Source organism: Carcharodon carcharias, chromosome 21, assembly GCF_017639515.1.
Source record: "Carcharodon carcharias isolate sCarCar2 chromosome 21, sCarCar2.pri, whole genome shotgun sequence".
NCBI lineage: Eukaryota > Metazoa > Chordata > Chondrichthyes > Lamniformes > Lamnidae > Carcharodon > Carcharodon carcharias.
Genome location: NC_054487.1, coordinates 57275380 through 57294956, shown reverse-complemented (window position 1 = coordinate 57294956; position 19577 = coordinate 57275380). Strand labels below are relative to the sequence as shown.

Sequence of the window (19577 nt, the reverse complement as noted above, 5' to 3'; positions counted from 1 at the left end):
TGCACATGTTGTACAATCTCCTTGCTAAAGCTGGGGGTAGAGCAGTCACTGGTGGAGGTGCTCACAGCCCCTGGCAATGTCATCATTCAGGTTTGGAGCAGTCTCTCCTATGGTTCAAGCTAACAGTGCAGCCTTGCAGTGTGGCTTAGGGGAATGCCTGCACCTGAGCTGAAAGCATAGCATGCAGTCCAATGGGCAAAGCTGCCGCCGAACAGTCAGGTGGAGTCGGGCAGAGTTGGTTGGGGTGTCGGACAGCCATGCAGCGCACCAAACTCTGGCCATCCAAGTGGTGGACAGCACTCTCTGGGATGCATTAAGGGGCCTTCAGACTTAACCAAGAAAGGTTCTTAGAACACCCATGCTAACCCATATGTCTCTCTCTCTTTCATCTTGCAGGAGGAGTACATCAGGAGCATGGAGCCTGGTGACATAGCTGTATACATCATGGCTTACAGAGAGTGGAGACGAAGGAGAAGAGAGTGACGGAGGTGTCTGGCTGGGCAGAGAACAGCACCCTCAGGAAGAAGGGACAGCTGGGGCTCCCATGCACATGCTGAAGAGCCACAGCAAGGTCACTGGTCGGGTCCTAGCTAGAACAAGGGTCTATAGACGCTGCCTTTCTTCCTGCAGATGACCAAGAACCAGTGTCACAGAAGACTGTGTATGTCTAGGGAACTGGTTGGTCATATCTGCCATCTGCTGCACCTGTTGGTGCCAGGGGGTCATGGAGGGCATCCACTGCCAGTGGCCATGAAAGTGACAGTGACACTCAATTTTTAGGCCAGAGGCTCCTTTCAGGGCTCCGCAGATGACGTCTGTGGGATATTGCAAGCCTCCACACACAAATGCATCCATGAGGTCAGGGATGCCATCTTCGCGAAGGCCACACAACTTAGTGTGCATTACACCTGGAACCAGGAAAGCCAGGATGCCGAAGCATCCAGACTTTCCCAGATTTCAGGTTTCCTACAGGTGCAGGGGGTCATCAACTGCACTCATGTGGTGCTCAGATCTCCATGGCAACAAGCGGTCAACTATGTCAACCACGAGGGTTTCCACTCACTGAATGTTCAGCTGGTGTGCAACCACCACAAAGGTATCCCGCACGTCAGCCATGATTGAATGGCGGAGCAGACTCGATGGGCTGAATGGCCTAATTTCTGCTCCTATGTCTTATGGTCTTATGACGGCCAAATCAGAGGCCACCAGCCATCAAAACAGCGTGTTTCCTGGGAATGCATGATTAATGAGGTGGGTTGTGGCGTGAAAAGCCGCCATTGTGGCCGGTTGGTAAAACATTCTTTTCCCGGCCCGCTACTGCGTACAAATCTGGGATGTTTCCACCCTGAATTATGGTTTATAGAGTTGGAGAGTGCCAGCACCTCACAGTATATGTTGACTCTTAATTTTGAAAAGCACCAGTTCAGCTATATCCTGCTGGGTTACTTTAAGAGTGAGCTTGAGGAGAGTGCGCTGTGTGATACATAGAGCATGAGTGGTTGCAGGGTTTGGGGGAGGAGAAGTAGGAACCTGTTTTCTGAAAAGGCAACTCAATCTATCCTCAGTTGCCATATAAATGCAAGATGTATGTTTGGCAGTTCAGTCAGCATTGGAAATCATCTGTGTATGCAATTTGAAAGCACGCTTGAAAATTCCTCTTCAAATGACTTTGTATTAAGAAGTGCATAACAGCAACTCTAAATACTCAGTTGATGCAATTGAAATTATGACATGTATTTCTGGAGTAAAGGCCAGAAAATGATATTAATGTCTAACTGATGACACTGTTGCCATATTAGCATAATATAGTGATTTACACTTAGTCTTAGTTCCTCCAATCCCATGCAGGACAATGGGCAGCAAGACTCTGCCTTCTGCCCTGGTGCAGCACAATCTCTTTTGCTTCTGAACTGCAGGATGAAAGTGTGTTTCCATTAAGAGTCTGGGGGCTCCCAACTGAGGGTGTTCAATTGCGTAGTGTTTCCACGTTATGTGTGCAGTTTCTGACTGAGTGGGGTCCCATGGTTCTCTGGGCGTTCTGGTTATGTTTGGAGTGGGGAGCAAATGTTGCTCAGGATACAGATAGTAGTAGGGAGGGTGCAATGGTGGTCCAATGAGAGTCAGGTTGCAAATGGTGGCCAGGAGAGATTTAATGGCGGTCGAGGGAGATTACCGTCATTTAGAAAAATATTAATTAAAATGAACTGTTATGTCTAAAAATGAGTGTTAAAAATAGAATCTACACAATTTACATAAAGCTTTACAGTAAACTGAGCAATCTGAATTCCGTAAATTGTGGCATATAAGTCGACCCAGTGTATACGATGATGCCATTTTTCAGGCATCAAAAATCATGCGTTTGCATATACTTGGCGTATAAAGCAACCCCCCGTTTTGAGCACAACATGTATATTCGCATAAGTAGTCAGTAATATTTTCACCTCACAAATACATATTTTACTTACCAGTACCTTATAACTGGGGGCAAGGGATTAAGCAGGCAATACAGGCTGTATTGCGAAGACCTGCATGAGTTTAAGATACATGTAGTCTTTGCATCAGAGGCCAATGACATTTCAAAATGGTGGCCACCCACACCTTTATACTCAAGTGTATAAGTTTACCCTGTTTTTGGATGGGTTTTTCCAAGCCTTCAAAGGCTAACTTATACACTGACATCTACGGTATATGAAGGCACATCAAAACATTGTGCAGGCTGTGTATTTCAATTTGATAGAAGTGCTTGTATCTCTGGCAGAGGTTCCTACAGTGGGGCATATGGGTGAGGATGGGAGCAGAAAGAGGAGGTTTCCTAGCAGCCTGTTGTTCTACAAGCAGTACTGTAAAGGCACAAGCCCCTCTCACCTTTCAGCTGCCTGGCTCTGGAAACCTGCGAAACCTGGCCTCCTATAAATAGATGCCTGTTAAAGTGAAGGCATGAGGCCTCATTGTAATATTTAAATGTCCAACCTGCTTCCTGCAAGTGGGATTGTTGCCCACTCTTCATCCCACTTCCACAAATGGGAAGTGGATGGGTTCAGTTCCTGTTCCAGATTTTTTTCCATTTTAATCTCTGACATGACTCTAATCACTTTAGCAAGTTAGAATTCAGCCCAAAGAGATTGAAAATGATAAGACTGCTTTATGTGCAGCAAATACATCAGCATAAGATAAAAGCAAAAAACTGCAGATACTGGAAATCTGAAACAAAAACAAAAATACCTGGAAAAGCACAAGAGCTGTTTTATCTCGCAAAAAGCATTTTATTTTTAAAAATAACACAGCTCCAGAGGCCAGGTCAAGGCCATTTTACACACACATTTCTAGGATGATGCAGCAAAGCATTTAAAAAGGGTCCGTGTTCCGGAACCATTTTAACTCTCAACCCAATCCTTATGGAACAAATTGTTCTTGTTCTTTCACTCATGAGAGAAACCTTCATAATTCATTCACAGCTTGGGAGGTCTGGAATCACACTGCCAGTAGTGAAATATTCTATATACTTATTTTATGTTTAATTGATCTGTGTCTGGAGATTACAGGGGGCCACTTTTGCAATCACTATCACTGCCAATGGGGATAAAAGGGAAATTGTTTGAAGTCACTTGTTGGATTGCGCTAAATATACAACCATTGTGCCAAAAGTCAATTGAAAGAAAAGGGCTCAAAAGGCTCAGCCTTCATGAACATGAACACTTTTTATTAATTGTTTCTATGCATGTCGTGTGTAATGCCCACTGGATACCAATAGAACCTAACTTATTAAAAGGTCAAACACAAACTTATTCTTCTGAATCTGGCAAATGTAAAAATTAGGTGAAAGAAAGGTTTTAGCTTTTGAAGTGTCACTTCTCTCATTCTATCCAATGAATGCTGTCAATTAAAAATTGTCCACTTGAGAAGGGAAAGGCTTAGCATTCTAACAACTCAAGATGCAACATTTAATAATGTACTGTCTGAGTGCATGCACCTCTTCATTAATAAAGTTACTGGAAACAGAGCAGCAATCAGGAATATTGGGATTTCACAAGGGCATATGCAAATAGTGTTAAACTGAACAATTGCAGGAGAGCTTAGAAAACATGAACCGGGTTAAAAGGAGCCAAAGCAAAGGCAGCAATTGTAACTATTGTAAATGATTGAGAATAACTGAAGTTAGTGTTTATTGCTGAAAGGTGATTAGAAACAGGAAGCATACTCATTACAATAAGTCATCATATAAATTGACTGGAACATTAAAGAGTGAACAATAAACCAGAGGTGATTTTTCCCTGTTTAACTTGCATGTGTAACATTGCTTAAAACCTTTTTTAAAATAGGAGCCTTATGTGAAACCAACACAAAGGAAATCTAGAACTTGTACAGATTGGAGAATGCCACTGACATAATAAAGTGTATTAACAATGCATAAAGCATTTAATTCATTTACATTTCTCAAGATTGGAGCCAACAGCTGCACTTTCCTGAAATGCACTTTGAAACAGATGACTCATATATACTGGTCATGTTTCTCTTTTAGGGCAGAGGTTTGCATTAATGATTATAAGGAGCTCAAGTAAAATATTAAAAATTGGTCTGAGGAAATAGTTTCTGTCAGTACATGCTATTGTATTAAACAATTAGTCTGGTAAAGTCTTAGCAACTTCTGTTTAGTAGTCTGGTCGATACAGCATCCGAGTCATCTGCTGATAACATGTAATCACTAAACAATACATAGGTACAATTATGTTCCCCAAATTGCAAGCTTCATTTCTACTTACCCATTGACTATCCAAAGTCCAATCAAAGAGGCAGCCACCTTCAAAGAAACAATGAAAATGGTGATATTAAAATTTTGTTATATTGTATCAGAGAACACAAAACAATTTCGTAAACCACAAGAAAATAAGCTCTTTTGTCTCCTGTTGAATTATATGTATTTCGCACTGCTAATGTATATCAGCAATTATCAGTAAAAGTACACCTCTTAACCTTCATAACATAGGGAACATTCTCTTTAAAAAAATTCAATAAATTTGCAGACATCAGGGTAGAAATTCTTATGCATGGCACAAATATTTCAGATGCAAAGCATATCAGTTTAGCTGTTGAATGACATGTGTCCGATCTATGCAGTTGTTGGCTCTACTGTTAGATTCATAGGACCCATATATTAGGCATGCAAACAGATGCGAGGTTCCTTGAATATGTAAATTAGGGACCTAATGCCCGTTGGGAGGCCTTTAAGAAATTTGTTTTCGTTAAGAGGCACATTCATAATTCTTCAGTGGCCCCAGCAACCACTGGAATCATGATATTTGAAGTGACCCAGCTTCATACAACATCATACAACCTCAATTAGTGAAATCAGGAAAGTATCTAAATGGGGTTTGCCATTGTTACTTTTAAACAGCTGCTTAGATGTGTGTGAAAGCATTCAAACTCTCTGTCTTATCTTTTTTAGTGTTTCTCGTATGCACTCCACACCAACAACAAACTTTGATGCAACAAAGCAACACAAGGCATTTTACAAGGGGTTGAAGAAGAGGGAAAAAAGTGAGAAGAAATGACCAAAGGTACTGAGAGTTACTGTTAACTTCACCAGCAGGATGTTAAACTGGCAGAGCGGATCACCCACCCACTGCAGAATCTGCTTGATTTTCAACCCATTGGCCAGGATTTTTCGCTGAGTGGGCGAGTGTCCCAACATCATCGCGCACTTGTGCGATATTTTGCTTGGTGGGCACACGTGGCAGTCAGAGCCATGCCCGCCATTAATTAACAGGCCAGTTAAGGCCCTTGACATCCCAACTGATGGCAATTTAACGTTACCTGTGTGATTTCTTTGCTCATCGCAAGGGCAAAACGGGCAGGTAGGCAGCCTACAACTTGTAAAACCTCATCCACAGGCAGGATAAGAAAGGTCAGCAGCATCATCAATGTGAGGAGAGGAGTTTTGGAGATAACTGGCTGCTGGTGGCGTATTGAGACTTGGCAGCTTAATCTCTGATCGGGGCATCATTCTTAGCATTCCCATGTGTCATTTCTAGACTCATTGGTGTCTTCCAGGCTCCCTGAAGATTCGGACCATGTGGACCCTTCCAGATATCAGACACCCTTCCATTTCCCTGTTAATGAGGATTGTGGTCTCTGCTAGAGGCACCTCCTCTGAGGAGAAAGCGAGGGACAGAAGGGAGAGGAGGCCATGTGTCCCAGTGCAGCTTCTAAGGGAGCCAGGAGAGGCATAGGCACAAGGGGTGCAGGGCTAGTAGATAGTCCAAGGCAGAAGGGGCTGCAGAAGATGCCACTATCCTGCTGCCAGGGTTTACAGGCAGCGATGCAGCTGCCTCAATATGTCTGAGGTGTAATGCTGAAGGAGGCTCCACCTCACAAGGGAGGCTGTGACCTCCATTTGTCAGATGATTGGGCCTGAGATCAACTTCGGCTGTGTGGGTGGAGACCCCATGCCAGTGGCTCTGAAGGTCACAGTGACCCTCAACTTCTATCCCTCTGGGTCTTTCCAGGACTCAGTGGGGGATCTGTGTGGAGCGTCCCAATCAGCTGTCCACAGTTGCATCAAGCTGGTGACAGAAGCTCTGTTCAGGCGTGCATTGACTTTCATTCACTTCCATAAGGATGAGGCCAGCCAGGCTGAGCGAGCCAGAGGCTTTGCAGTGATTACTGGGTTCCCCTGCATCCAGGGTGCAATTGACTGCACACATGTGGCCATCAAGGTGCCAGCAGGTGAACCGGGTGCCTTCGTCAACAGGAAGGGATTTCACTCCATGAGTGTGCAGATAATGTGTGACCACTGGATGCAGATTCTGCAAGTCTGTGCAAGGTACCCAGGCAGCTCCCATGATGCGTACATCCTGAGACACTCCCAGATGTCGGGGCTGTTCAGTGCTCCAGCCCCTGGATGGATGGCTGCTGGGTGACAACAGCTATCCCTTGAAAAGGTGGCTCATGACGCTTCTCCGCCACCCAAGAACAGAGGCAGAGCAGCGATGCAACAGGAGCCACGCCTCCACAAGGGCGATGCTAGAGAGAACCATAGGTCTTTTCAAGATGCGCTTCCAATGCCTGGACCATTCAGGGGCCGCACTGCAATAACTCCCCAGACTGGGTGTTACCAACAGTGGTCGCATGCTGTGCTCTCCACAAACTGGCACTGGCAAGGGTGGACCCACTGGAAGAAGAGGATCTTAACGCAGCTCCCAGGCCACAGATGGTGAATCCAGTTGTGAGTCAGAAGAGGAGCACAGTGAGGAGCATGTTGAGGGCATGGAGCCAGACCTCAGTAACCTCCAGGGAGGCAGGGACACAAGGGACACCTTGATCCAACGCTTCTTCAGCTAGGCTACCAGTTAAGAACTACCACCTCATGCCAGGGTTGCCGCCTCCACCCTGGATCACAGAAATAACCCTTTCCTTGGCCCCCAAGATACACTCAGTTCCTGTGCAATAAAGTTTTGAGCCACCCACGTCCAGCATTTCATACTAACCTACCCTGCAACTACAAAACAAATGAAGCATATTCAGACCAATAACACAAAAGCAAATGTACGTTAATGTTGCAACTCACATAGTATTGAACAGAACAATATCTGGTGTTGGCCTTCACACTATTAAAAAAGAAAAACAAAATATGGGAACAAAAGATCACCTGTGATCAGTCCCTCTTGTGCTTAAGGTGCATTAAACTTATACTTACGGGTGCTACGTCTAGGTGCTCCCCTCTCGCTTGCACTGGCATTGGAGACAGCCCACTGACTCTGCTGTCCTATTGGCCTTGATGACCTTGGCAGTCGTCCTCTGGCCAGGGAGCCTGTGCTGGCCCCGTCTGGGAGGGAGTGGCCAGTGCCACGGCTGGCAATTCCCCCATTGTTGCAGCTTCATCAGATGCGACAGTCACTGGCAGAGGAGCGGAGGAGCTGCTGCAGTCATCAAGAGCTCCACGAGAGGAGCCCACAGAGATGCCAGGCAGCTCGTGCGCTAACGTGAGGATGCTGTAGACCTCACTGCTCACCACTGATGGGTGGGCACCTAGCTGGGATACTGGGTGCCCCATCCATCTCACACATGGACACTGACCAGCAGAGGTCAGTGCCTGTGTGAGGGCTTGTATGTCTGGATGTAACCCCAGGAACCCTGATCCTGTTCCTCTCGCCACTCTCTCCATGGAGGAGGCGATGCGCTCGGCCATGAGGGTCAATGCAGTGCTCATGCTCCGCAGGGACTCCTCCACAACGGACACCATGGTACACATTCCCTCATGTATCTCCGCCAGATTCTCCCGCACACCCCACTGGACATCCAGCATCTGCTGCCCAATGGACAACTCCAGAGGTTCAACATCAGCCTTTGACTGAGCACCATTCTGGTCTTCAGCAGTCATCTGACTCCTGCTGCCCTGGACACTCTCTGCTTCCACCTGCACCTCAAGCAAGTCTGAAATGCCCTCACCAATGTGCACCGAGATATTAGCTGCCGAACTAATGCCCACTGAGGTGCCAGTATCTGCGCTGGTGCCTGGTTCAGCGAGTGGGAGTGACACAGGTGCTTGGGGAGCATGATGGTCGTCCAGGGTCAGGGGTGGTCCTTCAGAGACCGGAGAGCAAACACCTGCTGGCGAACCTAAAAGAGAGAAGGAGAAAGTTAAAGTCATCACTCTGTCACTGTGCATGCCAGGCACCCTGGTGAGACAATGGAAATCTGTATCATGGTGCCCTCGTCTTTCAATGATTAATGGGGATCCCAGTTTGAGGCTCATATCAATGAAGAGGCTACGCCAGAATGGCCGCACATCTCACTGCACTGCCCTCTTACCTGCGTCTGACACCACGGCCATTTGACCGAGGTGCATGGCGCTTCTCGAGCTTCAAGGCCTCCTGCTCATACCGGGAGAGGATAAGGAGGTGTGGGTGGTCCTCTGCCAGTCCACGACCTCTCAATATTGTTATGGGGTGTCTTCTCCAGAAAGGACAGAGGAGCATTGATTAGTCCACTCTCTACTTGCAGCGCCATTGCAGCCTGACCATCCCCAGCTGCGTTGTGGCCCTCAAACCGCAAGGCACTCAGTCAAAGCAGCCAGGGCTCAGCCCCTTGGCCAGCGCTGGTGTGATTGACAGTTGGCACTCAGACTCTAACACCCCTGAACTCCACGGGGGGATGGCCAGCCCAAAACAATTCAACACACTGACGTGTGCCAACATGGTACTCCTTCCTGAGCGCAGCAAGTCACTGAAGCACTTCCGGCACTGCACCCAGATGTGCCGCACCACGTTTTGGCTGCTCATCTGGATTGCCATCTCCTCCCATGGCCTCTTTGTGAGGTGCAGTGGCCTCCTCTTCCCATCTCTGGGGACAAGGGTGTCCCTCTTGGCAGCCACCTCCTCCAGCAGGGCCGCAAGGCACTCATTGGAAAAATGGGGAGCTGAGCACCCACCTGACTTGCCCTCCCACCTAGCTTGCTGACGAACTCGAGTCCATCTTTACAACGGCAGACAGATGTCCTCCCCGGGCAGCCTTTCCGGAGCTGCCTGGGCTGTTTTTAAACTGGCCGCCAGATCTCTGCCCCCGCTCCGCCCTTCCCGACCAGTGCCGAGTTGTGTTTAGCGCTGGGCGGGCCTTAATTAGCCTGCCAGCGTGAAATCACGGTCGGGCCCCGATTGCGGGTGGCAGTTGGCTTCCCACCCGCTCCTGCTGAGTTCACCCGATGAGGGCAAAATTCTGCCCATTGATTTCTAAAAGATCACAAAGACAAAAATCCCCTTCCCTCCTCAATGCCACAGCACAGCAGAGCGGGAATCGTACCCACAAGTGAGATGAGAGCATGACCGGATTGGAGCTGCCAGGTTTATGCCATTTTTGCAATGCAGACTGGCACCTGTGGAAGCATTGGCACAAGTTGGGCACCATATGGCAGTAAAATCTTGTCTGCAATACTGGCAGGACTGCCCTTGAACATCTGATTAATTTGAAATTGTCCCTTTTTGTTAGAGGGTTAATATCACAGAAGTTGACAGTTGTCACCTGGAGTGTTCCATGTTATGACCAGAGAATGAATCACGTCAGTCGGCCCCACGTATTTTATTCTTGTCAACTGGATGATGGTATCTTTTGCAGTATTTGTTTGTTTGGGGCAGAGGAGGATGAGAGCAGTGGGAATGTGTTAAATTCCCATTTAAGATGGTAAGATGCCATCCTGCCAGTCCTGTTTCTTTTCTGGCTCCTCCAGAAAATTTGGGGCCTACATCTAAATCACTTCAAGATTTTGCTGGCAATAAGAGAAATGAAGATATTGAATTTAGTCCATTCAGACTCCTATGTCCAGTTTCTAGGATTACACAATTCAATTCTCGGGGGACAATTTCAATTTTATCTGCCTCGCCTGGATAGTGTCACTCCTGGGGCTGAAGTTTACGTGCCCCCAGTGGGCATGTTCCCACGATGGGTGCATATAAAATGAGGTGGGCACCCATCCCACTACCTTCCCGTTCACCTCGGAGCTCATCCCCATAATAGAGGGGGCAGACAGGCAGCGAAATCGGCAGCCCACCCGCTATATTAAAATCACCAATCAAGGGTCAATTAAGCTTGTTATCAAGACTACTGACCCTAACGTTATGATCCAAGCTGATGTTATTACTGGACAAATCAGATCCCAGAGTGGAGCCTGGCTTAATAGATCCTAACTTTTATTTTTTGTTTAGAAACATGGAGGGTAGCCACTGAACAGAGTCACAGGAGTCTGCTAATGAACTTCTAACAAAAGAATAAAACATTTATTAAACAAGAAAAGGATGAACTATATTAGTCCTTCACCCACAACTATAACTTTACAGATATATACAGATTCGTAAGAATAACACAAATTGCGAAATTTATCTTATACTCTAATGTTCATAATAATATACAGTCCATGTAAACCAATAGGTGATCTAGTCGGATACACCACATTCCAAGATCGAGTGACAGATGCCACCCAAAGCAGATGCTATGGATCTGTCAACAACTTCCCCAGATGCTCATCGCACTGTGAGACAACTGGTATCAGGGAAACTATATCTTTCACATGAGGGTTTCCAAACTCCACTCTCGAAGAACTAGCCTTGGAATCTTCTCCCAAACGATGCTTTCTCTTGGATGTCTTCCATAAGGGTCCACCTCCTGGGTTTCAGTCTCTCCTTCCGATGTTCCTTTAACTTCCACTGAACAGGATCCGTTCCAGATTCCTGTCCTTGTCCTTTGACTTAACTGTCTTCTTGGGATCTATCTCCTGTTCCACTCCCTGGTTTTAGGACATTTCTTTCTCGTTCTAAGGGACCTGCTCCCTGCAGCTCCCTCTCCTGTGCCCAGCTTCTCCTGGATCCTTCTTCCAACTGAACTAAAATGGCTTTCTGCTTCTCCCTGTCTCTCTATGGGCCTACTGTTGCTAGGCAACAGTGTAATTTTTTTCTACTTTGTTTTAACTTCCCTAAACCACTCACCCTGTGGTAACACAGCTTTCCATTTCAAGGGTCATAAAAACTGATTAACAATGAGGGAAGGTGGTGGCATAATGGTATTGTCACTGGCCTAATACTTGATAAGTAATACTCTGGGGGCCCAGGTTCAAATCCCACCATGGCAGATAAAAGTCTAATGATGGTCATAAAACCATTGTCAATTGTCATAAAAACACATCTGGTTCACTAATGCCCTTTCAAGAAGGAAATCTGCAATCCTAACATATGACTCCAAACGCAACAGCAATGTGGTTGACTCTTAGAATGCCCTCTGAACTAGGAACAATAAATATAAAAACAAAAAACTGCAGATGCTGGAAATCAAAAACAGAATTACCTGGAAAAACTCAGCAGGTCTGGCAGCAGCAGCAAAGAAGACAAGAGTTGATGTTTTGAATCCTCATGACCCTTCAACAGAACTGATTGAACCTGTTCTGTTGAAGGGTCATGAGGACTTGAAACGTCAACTCTTATCTTCTCCGCCGATGCTGCCAGACCTGCTGAGTTTATCCAGGTGATTCTGTTTTTGTTTAGGAACAATAAATGTTGGCCAAGCCAGTCATGCCCACATCCCATGAATGAATAAAAAAGGCTTACAACCTGAGCTTCAGACTCGCTGCCTCCATTCTAAAGTGAAACCAAATTCCAAACTTGCCCTTCTTAATATATAACTTAAAGCTATAGCTTATTCCTAACAAAAACAACTATAATTATTTAAAACTATCTCTAGTTCCTAACTCTAATAATATACTGCACATATATACGTTTGGAAGTGGGGGGCACAATTTTTAACCTGAAATGGTTAAAGGCAGGAAGGAAGGTGGAGGCTGGCCTTCGCCAATCTCGGGGCAGCCCCCCCTTAGACTGAACCCCCCTTTGTTTCTACCCGCTCCCTCTCTTAAACTCATCCTCTTCCCACCCACTGCCCCTGTCCTTAATGCTCCCAAACCCAGCCCCCCCCCACCCCCGCCCAAGTATGCACACTTACCTTCTTAGGGATCCTAGGCCTTGGGCTCCACTTCTCACCTGCAACCCTGGCAGCTGCCACTGATGCCCTTCTGGCATTGCCAGGTCTGACAGAGCTGCCAGGCAATCAGATTTGCCTCAATGAGGGGCAGAAGTCCCATCCAGCCCTGGTTAATGAGACCCACAGCACTTTATGGCTATGGGGTTGATCGGCTTGTTTTCAGTCAGCTTCACGTCAACATGGCTTCTGGGACAGGGTGTGCCATCCACTACCCCAGCCAATCCCCACCCCGTATTATTCAGCCCCTGGTCTCAGAGACTCCAGGATATGCGAGAGCAACCACTCTTGATTGTCACGTGTGTACATGAGCACTTTGATTAGCTGCCCTAGTACCTCTTGATGTGGCTCATTGTCAAATTTTGTTTGATATTGGCTCCTGTAAAGTGCCTCAGGACATCTTACTATGTTGAAGACACTATAAAAATGCAAGATTTTGCTGTTCTGACTCTACTGCCAACATACATTAAAAAATTGCACTGAGTGCAGTGCTTAAGATCTGCTGTCCTTAGGACATCCCAACCAATGGATTACTTTTGAAATGGAGAAATTGTTATTTATGTGTGAAAATGCAGCAGGTCATTAGCACAAAGCTTGATTCCATAAACAGTAAATAATGAATAACCAGAAATAATTTGTTTTTGGTGGAGAAGTGTTTTCATCTCCAAGGAAGCACGAATCATTAAATGATAATTTTAAGAATAAATATGATCCATGTACTGGAAACGTTGGCAACACAAGAAATGTGTAGGTTGCTTAGTGAGATCTTTGAATTTTTAATTCCTGCAACCTAAAACTCTATTTACCTACATTTTTGTGTTTTTAAGATGCTACATGGAGAATAGACAATAGAAAGCAGATAAGGCTAAAATGATTATGAATTTGGATGAAGACTTTAAAAATGTGTACAAAAACGTTCTTACAGGTTACTTTGTAGCTGAACATTATGCATTTATATGGTAGGGTGGATAATTCAAGCTTAGTTGTTAAGCCCTACATGGTACTATATGTGTCTCTGAGCTTCCTGCGCATGACCTACCTGTCTAGAATAGAGCCTGAGTTGTAATTCAGCACTGGTTCCTCTCCTCCTCATGACCAATGAGGGGAAACAAGCAATTGCTATTTGGGACAGGAATATCCTGGCATCATAACACAAAAGGGACTTAATCATACATAGATTTAATAGAACTGTCAGGCCAGTGACTTTGTTTTCCTTTTAATGTGAAATATCGCCAGACTTCCTTTTGGATGAGTTGTGGGCATCTTACAGCATAGATGAATTTAAGGTAAATATTAAATACATGAGGGAGAAATGAATAGAAAGATACGTTGATGGACTGAGATGAAGTAAGGTGGGAGGAAGTTCATGTGGATCATGAATAATGGCATAAACCTGGTGGACTGAATACCCTGTTTATGTGCTGTAAAATTCTATTTTTAAGCACTGTTCAGACTGCATTAAAACCAGTCATTATTAGCTCATGAACAAAAGCTTAATAATACAACTACACACAGTTGCATTCCTCAATCTTGCCCCAAAACAGGATCAAAAGCTGGTGGATACAATTATTGTGTGGCCAAATCAAAGCAATAGTGGGTTTTTAATGCATTCTATAAGATGAGTTTTGTTCTGCTTTGAAACACAATGGGCAAAATTTTACTGACCTGAGCTGCATACTGTTGATTTTCAACTCCACAGTGTGTTTCCGACATCGCGGATTGCTACTCAACCAGAGGCCCCGCCTGATTGACAGCTGCACCTTCAGTTGGGTAGGGAGCTGGTTTCTGACAAGCACATTAAGATATAGGTTTGCACTGGGAACAGGGTGTCAACTTGCGATGGGGATTAATCAGGGTAAGGGATGGGTGAGTGATCAATTAAGAGGGGGGATATGCCAAGGTGGGGTCAACTGAAGTTGGGTTTGATCAGGGGACAGGAGACATGACCAAGGGTGGTGGGCCAGATCCATAGAGGGGGGTCAATCGGGGAGCGCAATGATTTTTGGGGGCTGCTGACCTCAAGGGATGGGGAGGTCAGGATGCAGGGAGATCAGAGGCCTTGTGCTCAAGTATGGGTTTGTGGGAAATAAGGGCTTTGTGGTGGTGGTGGGGGGAGGATGGGGCTCGATGAGGGTCGGGAAAAGGTCAGAGTTCTCAGAGGGCAAGTTGTTGAGGGCAGGACATCAATTGTGGAGGGTCCTTAGGCAGGCACCTTGATCCAGGAGATGAGTGTAAAGACTCTTATGTCCTGAATCCACCAAATCCACCCCTCAAGAAACGTGCCAGATCCCTGTACTCATCTAATTCTGGCCTCTTGATTTTAATCACTCCACTATTGGTGGCAGTGCCTTCAGCTGTCTAGGCTCCAAGCTCTTGAATTCCCTCCTTAAATTTCTCTGATACTCTGTCTCTCTTCCTTTAAAACATTCCTTAAAACCTATTTCTTTGACCAAACTTTTAGTCATCTTCCCTAATATTGTCATAGTTGGCTCAGTGTTTAGTTTTGCTTTATAATGCTCCTATAAAGCACCTTGAGACATTTTATTATGTTAAAGGTGCTATATAAATAAATGTTATCATTGCTATAATCAATTGTGCAAGTACAACATGATGAATTTTCCTGAAAATGGTAAAGTGATTGTCTATCTCACTTTAAGAAAGTTTCAGGATTTCTAAATGTGGCTTTCATTTTTGTTGGTAAATTAAGAAGATCCAACATCTACTTTGTTCAAGCATTTCCTCAATAGGGTCTTCTATTAATTTGCTGCTGGACCTCATATAAGTCTGCATTAACTGAATATGGTGCAAAACTTGAATGTCATATGTGGAAGGCAACATTTCATAGGTAATGAGTTAATAATTTTGCATCTGCAGCTTGTTCAAATGTATCAGAAAAATAGTGCCAAAAGGTATTGTAATGAGTTCTAGCGAAATGTATCAGTGAAGGGGGACATCAGAGGCAGCAGTAAGGAACACTAATAATGAGCTATGAAACGTCAGCCTGTCAATGTTCAGAGACAGAGTGAATGGCTAGATAGTATCAAGGCAAAGACTCCTGACTTCCAATCTAAACCTGCTGGTCAAATTTTACTGCATTACTCTAGCTCAAAACATTCTGCAGTTAATTAATTGGAAAATAATTAACATAATTAATCTAATCTCCTTTACCATTGTTGCATCCAGCATTTTTGAATTGGCCCTCAATGGCTATTCCTGTATCTAGTTTCAAAGGCATCGCAAAAATAATTTTTCTTTTCCGAAAAATCCAGGTGTGCAAAACTTGTAAAATGCAAAGGGTAAGAATTCAAGTACTAACTTTACTTAAAGGAGAAATATGTAATAATAATCTTTGGAAAAACATTTTTGTGTTACAAATTCATGCCACAATGATAAAATGCAAAACTGCATCAGGTATGCATGAGCTTATTATAATCTAAATGATATATGGCCCATCTCCCTCTCAAACATAAAGGGTCTGTTAAATACTTTTTAGTTTTAATATTTCTGCATTTATTGTCAGTGGCTGTTTTAAGGTGACAATTTATAGTAATTGTCCTTGTACAGAGCATAAAATGTGTTTACATTTTATTAAATAAATGGAACTATATGGAGAAAAAGGAAAACACTGAAAAGATAAATAGCTCATTATTTCCACTGTACTTCTATTTATTATCTTACCTCTGCTAAAAATATAACAAGGCAAAGGATGAGGACAAAAACCAAGCTGCGATTAATTGTAACATATCTGAGGTAAGTGCTCCATGTGGTGGTAACATTACGGATTTCCTCTTCATCAACAAAACATTCCTAAAGCAAAACAGAGAGGTGCTCAAACAACAAATAAAATACTATTTAGACAATAATTACTGAGTCCTTCAGTTTCAGCAATGTTTAAATTGCAGAATTACTTCTTTTTTGAAGGATTAATTTCAATCCCAGTAACGTATTTGCCATATCCTCGAATCTAAACATAGAAGCTCTTTAATTGTTGAACCGTCTTTGAACTTAGCTGACACCTTGTTTGCCAGTTGCCTGAGAAAATACTCATTAAATCTGTAGCGAACCTGCCAGTTCTTAACGCTTTGATTATACATATAGTACACAATTAAGGACGGGATGAAAAGGAATTACTTAAAGGACATTTTGAAACTATTTCCCAACCACATCACAAAGTGAGCTTTTTAGTCGCTATGCTACTCTTCTTTAGAAGGTGTGAGAATGAACTTCTCCATGGATGGGTCAATGTCACTTCTTGACCTGCCAGTAGAATGCTTGAGTGGTATGAAAAGGAGACTCTGGCTAGTTTATATTGTTTGGCTCAGGTGACCTGCCCAAGGCTATTAAACTTGCCAAAAGGGAAACCCAAGTGTGCAATGACATTTAAGAGGGAATTTGAATAGGTGCGTTAAGTGTACCAGTCATTTAGTATTATAAACAATGTGTAAGAATGACACTGGTTTCACAAACATTTTTCACTGATTTATGCTTTTCATAAAAGTCTCCCAATTGAAATTTGTATTTCACAATAGAAAATCTCATTTTAGTGGAATGTGATGCTGCTGAATAAAGGTGGGTCAAGGCACATTATGTAAGGCAAAGTGCAGGGAGTGCTACTTGTTATCTATCTATGTCTTATCTAGCACAGCAATGCTTTATAGAGCCAAGGCAGGTGGTTAGAGTTAAAAGATATATCAGCCATGATCACACTAATTGTTGGAATAGGTTTGAGGGGCTCAATATTACTCCTGTTCTTATGATTTTATGTTTATGCTGATACTGAGTGGCCAAAATGTTTTTCCAGCACTAGCATTCTTTATCTTTATGAGTACAAATAAAGGATTTATTTTTCATTTCCTCTTGCACCTCAGAATGATTTCACAGGAAGGAATAAAAATGAAAAATGACAAAACCCAATCAATTTAATGCTTTTGATGAATGGAAATATGAAAAAGCTCAATGCTGTGAAGGGTTTTTTTTTATTCTTGACAATCATTGCCACACATTCAGATCCCATATAGCATTATGTCAGTTCAAATCAAGTCTGCCTGCTCAATTATGCTGGTCCTTTTCAGTGCAATTTCACCCAAATAATTCAAAATGACACAGAAGAGAGTGGAATCTTAAGTGCAATTTGCGTTTTACGCAACTCGAGTTTCCACAATCCTTTGCACTTGTTTAAAAAACATTGCACCAGAGGTTGACCCCATCCACAAAATTAGCCACGCCCCCAAATCAGATTAATCACCATTGGGAGTTTCTGCTAATTGCACTTGTTGGCAGGCCTTCCAGGAGGCTCAAGGAATGAAGCTGGATCATTTGGGTGCACTCATTTTAAAAAGTTTTAAATGTTTTTCTTTTAATTTGCTAAGTAACCGACTACTGTACCACATTCTAACTAGAAAATAGTTTTGTACATTTTTCAAAAGACATTTTCAATCATTTAAAATCAGGTGCACTGATTGAAAATGATCATTTTTGTGATAAGTCCATTTGCAGCTGTATTGATCAAACTTTATCAAGTTTAAGCTCTTGAATATTACCAAGGAATATTTTAAAGCAAAAAGTTACTTTAAAAAGTTATGTTTTAATTTGCACTGGCTCATTCCAGATTTTGCACCCCATGGCTTGCAAATGAGATTGAACAGAAACTCGTGTTGGGGGTGGGGGGAAACACTTTTCAAAACAGTTGCAGTTTTGTGCACAATTTATATTGGAATCACCAATTGCGCCCAAAGCAGAAACTTTACCTCTACGTCTTTACCTCTTCTTACTTTTGTTGCATGGATGTGAGTCACATGTTAGTTAAATAATGTTAACATTGCAATTAAATGACATAAATTTGCATCACTGCTATCCTCCAGTTCAGTTACATTGGGATTAGCAGAAATAATGCCTCTTGTGCCCAAGATAAGGTCCAACTAGAAATTAACCAAAGGGATGTCTAGACCCATGTTGTCCAATAGGATGTTGATGCTCACCAAACTTGTGACAGTCAGGTCACCATATTTGCCACAATATATAAAATATATGCTAAGAATGGGGGGAATCTTGTAACAATCTCCCAAAGATGAACTGAGATTGAGGAACAGGACATAAGATTAGCAATAGTGCACTGCACTGTGACAGCAGCTCTGTCAAAGAATATTTTTAGCAGCAACCAATCACTACACAGCATCCAGCCATGGTACAGCAACTAAAATATTTCAACATGCTTTCACTTCCTTCAAGGGGATGGGCAGGGGAGAGCAACTTTACCACGTGCTTTCATGGAGCTAGGCTGCAGTTTTTTGATGTTAAGGATTGCTTGTCCTGCGGGATTTTCGAATTACTTTTGACATAGCCACGGATTGTGTCAGGCAGAATCTGGAACAACATCCTCATTCAAATGGGGAGCCACAGGATCCTTATGTCCTCCTGGTTAAAATCTTTCACCTGATGAAGAGCATCAATTTGCCACATGTGGTGGGTGAGTTGGGAGCATATTGGTCCCACTAGATTAGATAAACAAGGGGAACATTTTTGTAGTTGGAATTAAAGTTCCATTATGTTGCAATAATCAAAACCACAATTATGGTCACATAAAACCAACACAGGAGAAAAACTTGCCAATATTGGTGGCTTCACCACTACTGACACTGGGTCATGCTGTAGTAAACCTTTTAAAACCCTGTGATCAAACTACTTTAAGATAACCTAGATACCAGATCATCACAGCAAGATTTAGTTTGTTGTAAATATTTGTAAAATTGCTGCTAAAATACATGCCATTTACATCAGCAGCATAAATGGCTTGTGATAGAGACACATGGAAATTTCAAACAAAAGTTGCTGAAATTGAAATGAACATTAAATGTTGAAAAAGTCTTTAAAATATTAACATTTTGTGAACGAATGTACAGAAAAGAGGTACATTTGCTGTTGCAGTTCTATATTAAAGCTTTAGGTGCTGTACTGTTCCAGTCTATTAACAAATCAAATAACTCTGCTTATGTTATCTTTACATATCTCTGTTATGTTTACAGTACAAAAACAACACTCATTGCCTTTCTTTGAAGAATAACTTC

General features: G+C 43.4%; 1 protein-coding gene across 1 annotated transcript in view; it reads right to left on the bottom strand.

Annotated features, from left to right (window-relative positions):
- Window positions 1–19577, bottom strand: part of cftr (CF transmembrane conductance regulator) — a 145700-nt gene that overhangs the window by 43571 nt on the left and 82552 nt on the right. Inside the window, exons 15-16 of the mRNA XM_041215962.1 lie at window positions 16192–16320; window positions 4761–4798 (exon numbers count right to left, since the gene is read on the bottom strand). Coding sequence (XP_041071896.1) covers window positions 4761–4798; window positions 16192–16320 — 167 coding nt within the window. The remainder of the gene's footprint in view (window positions 1–4760; window positions 4799–16191; window positions 16321–19577) is intronic.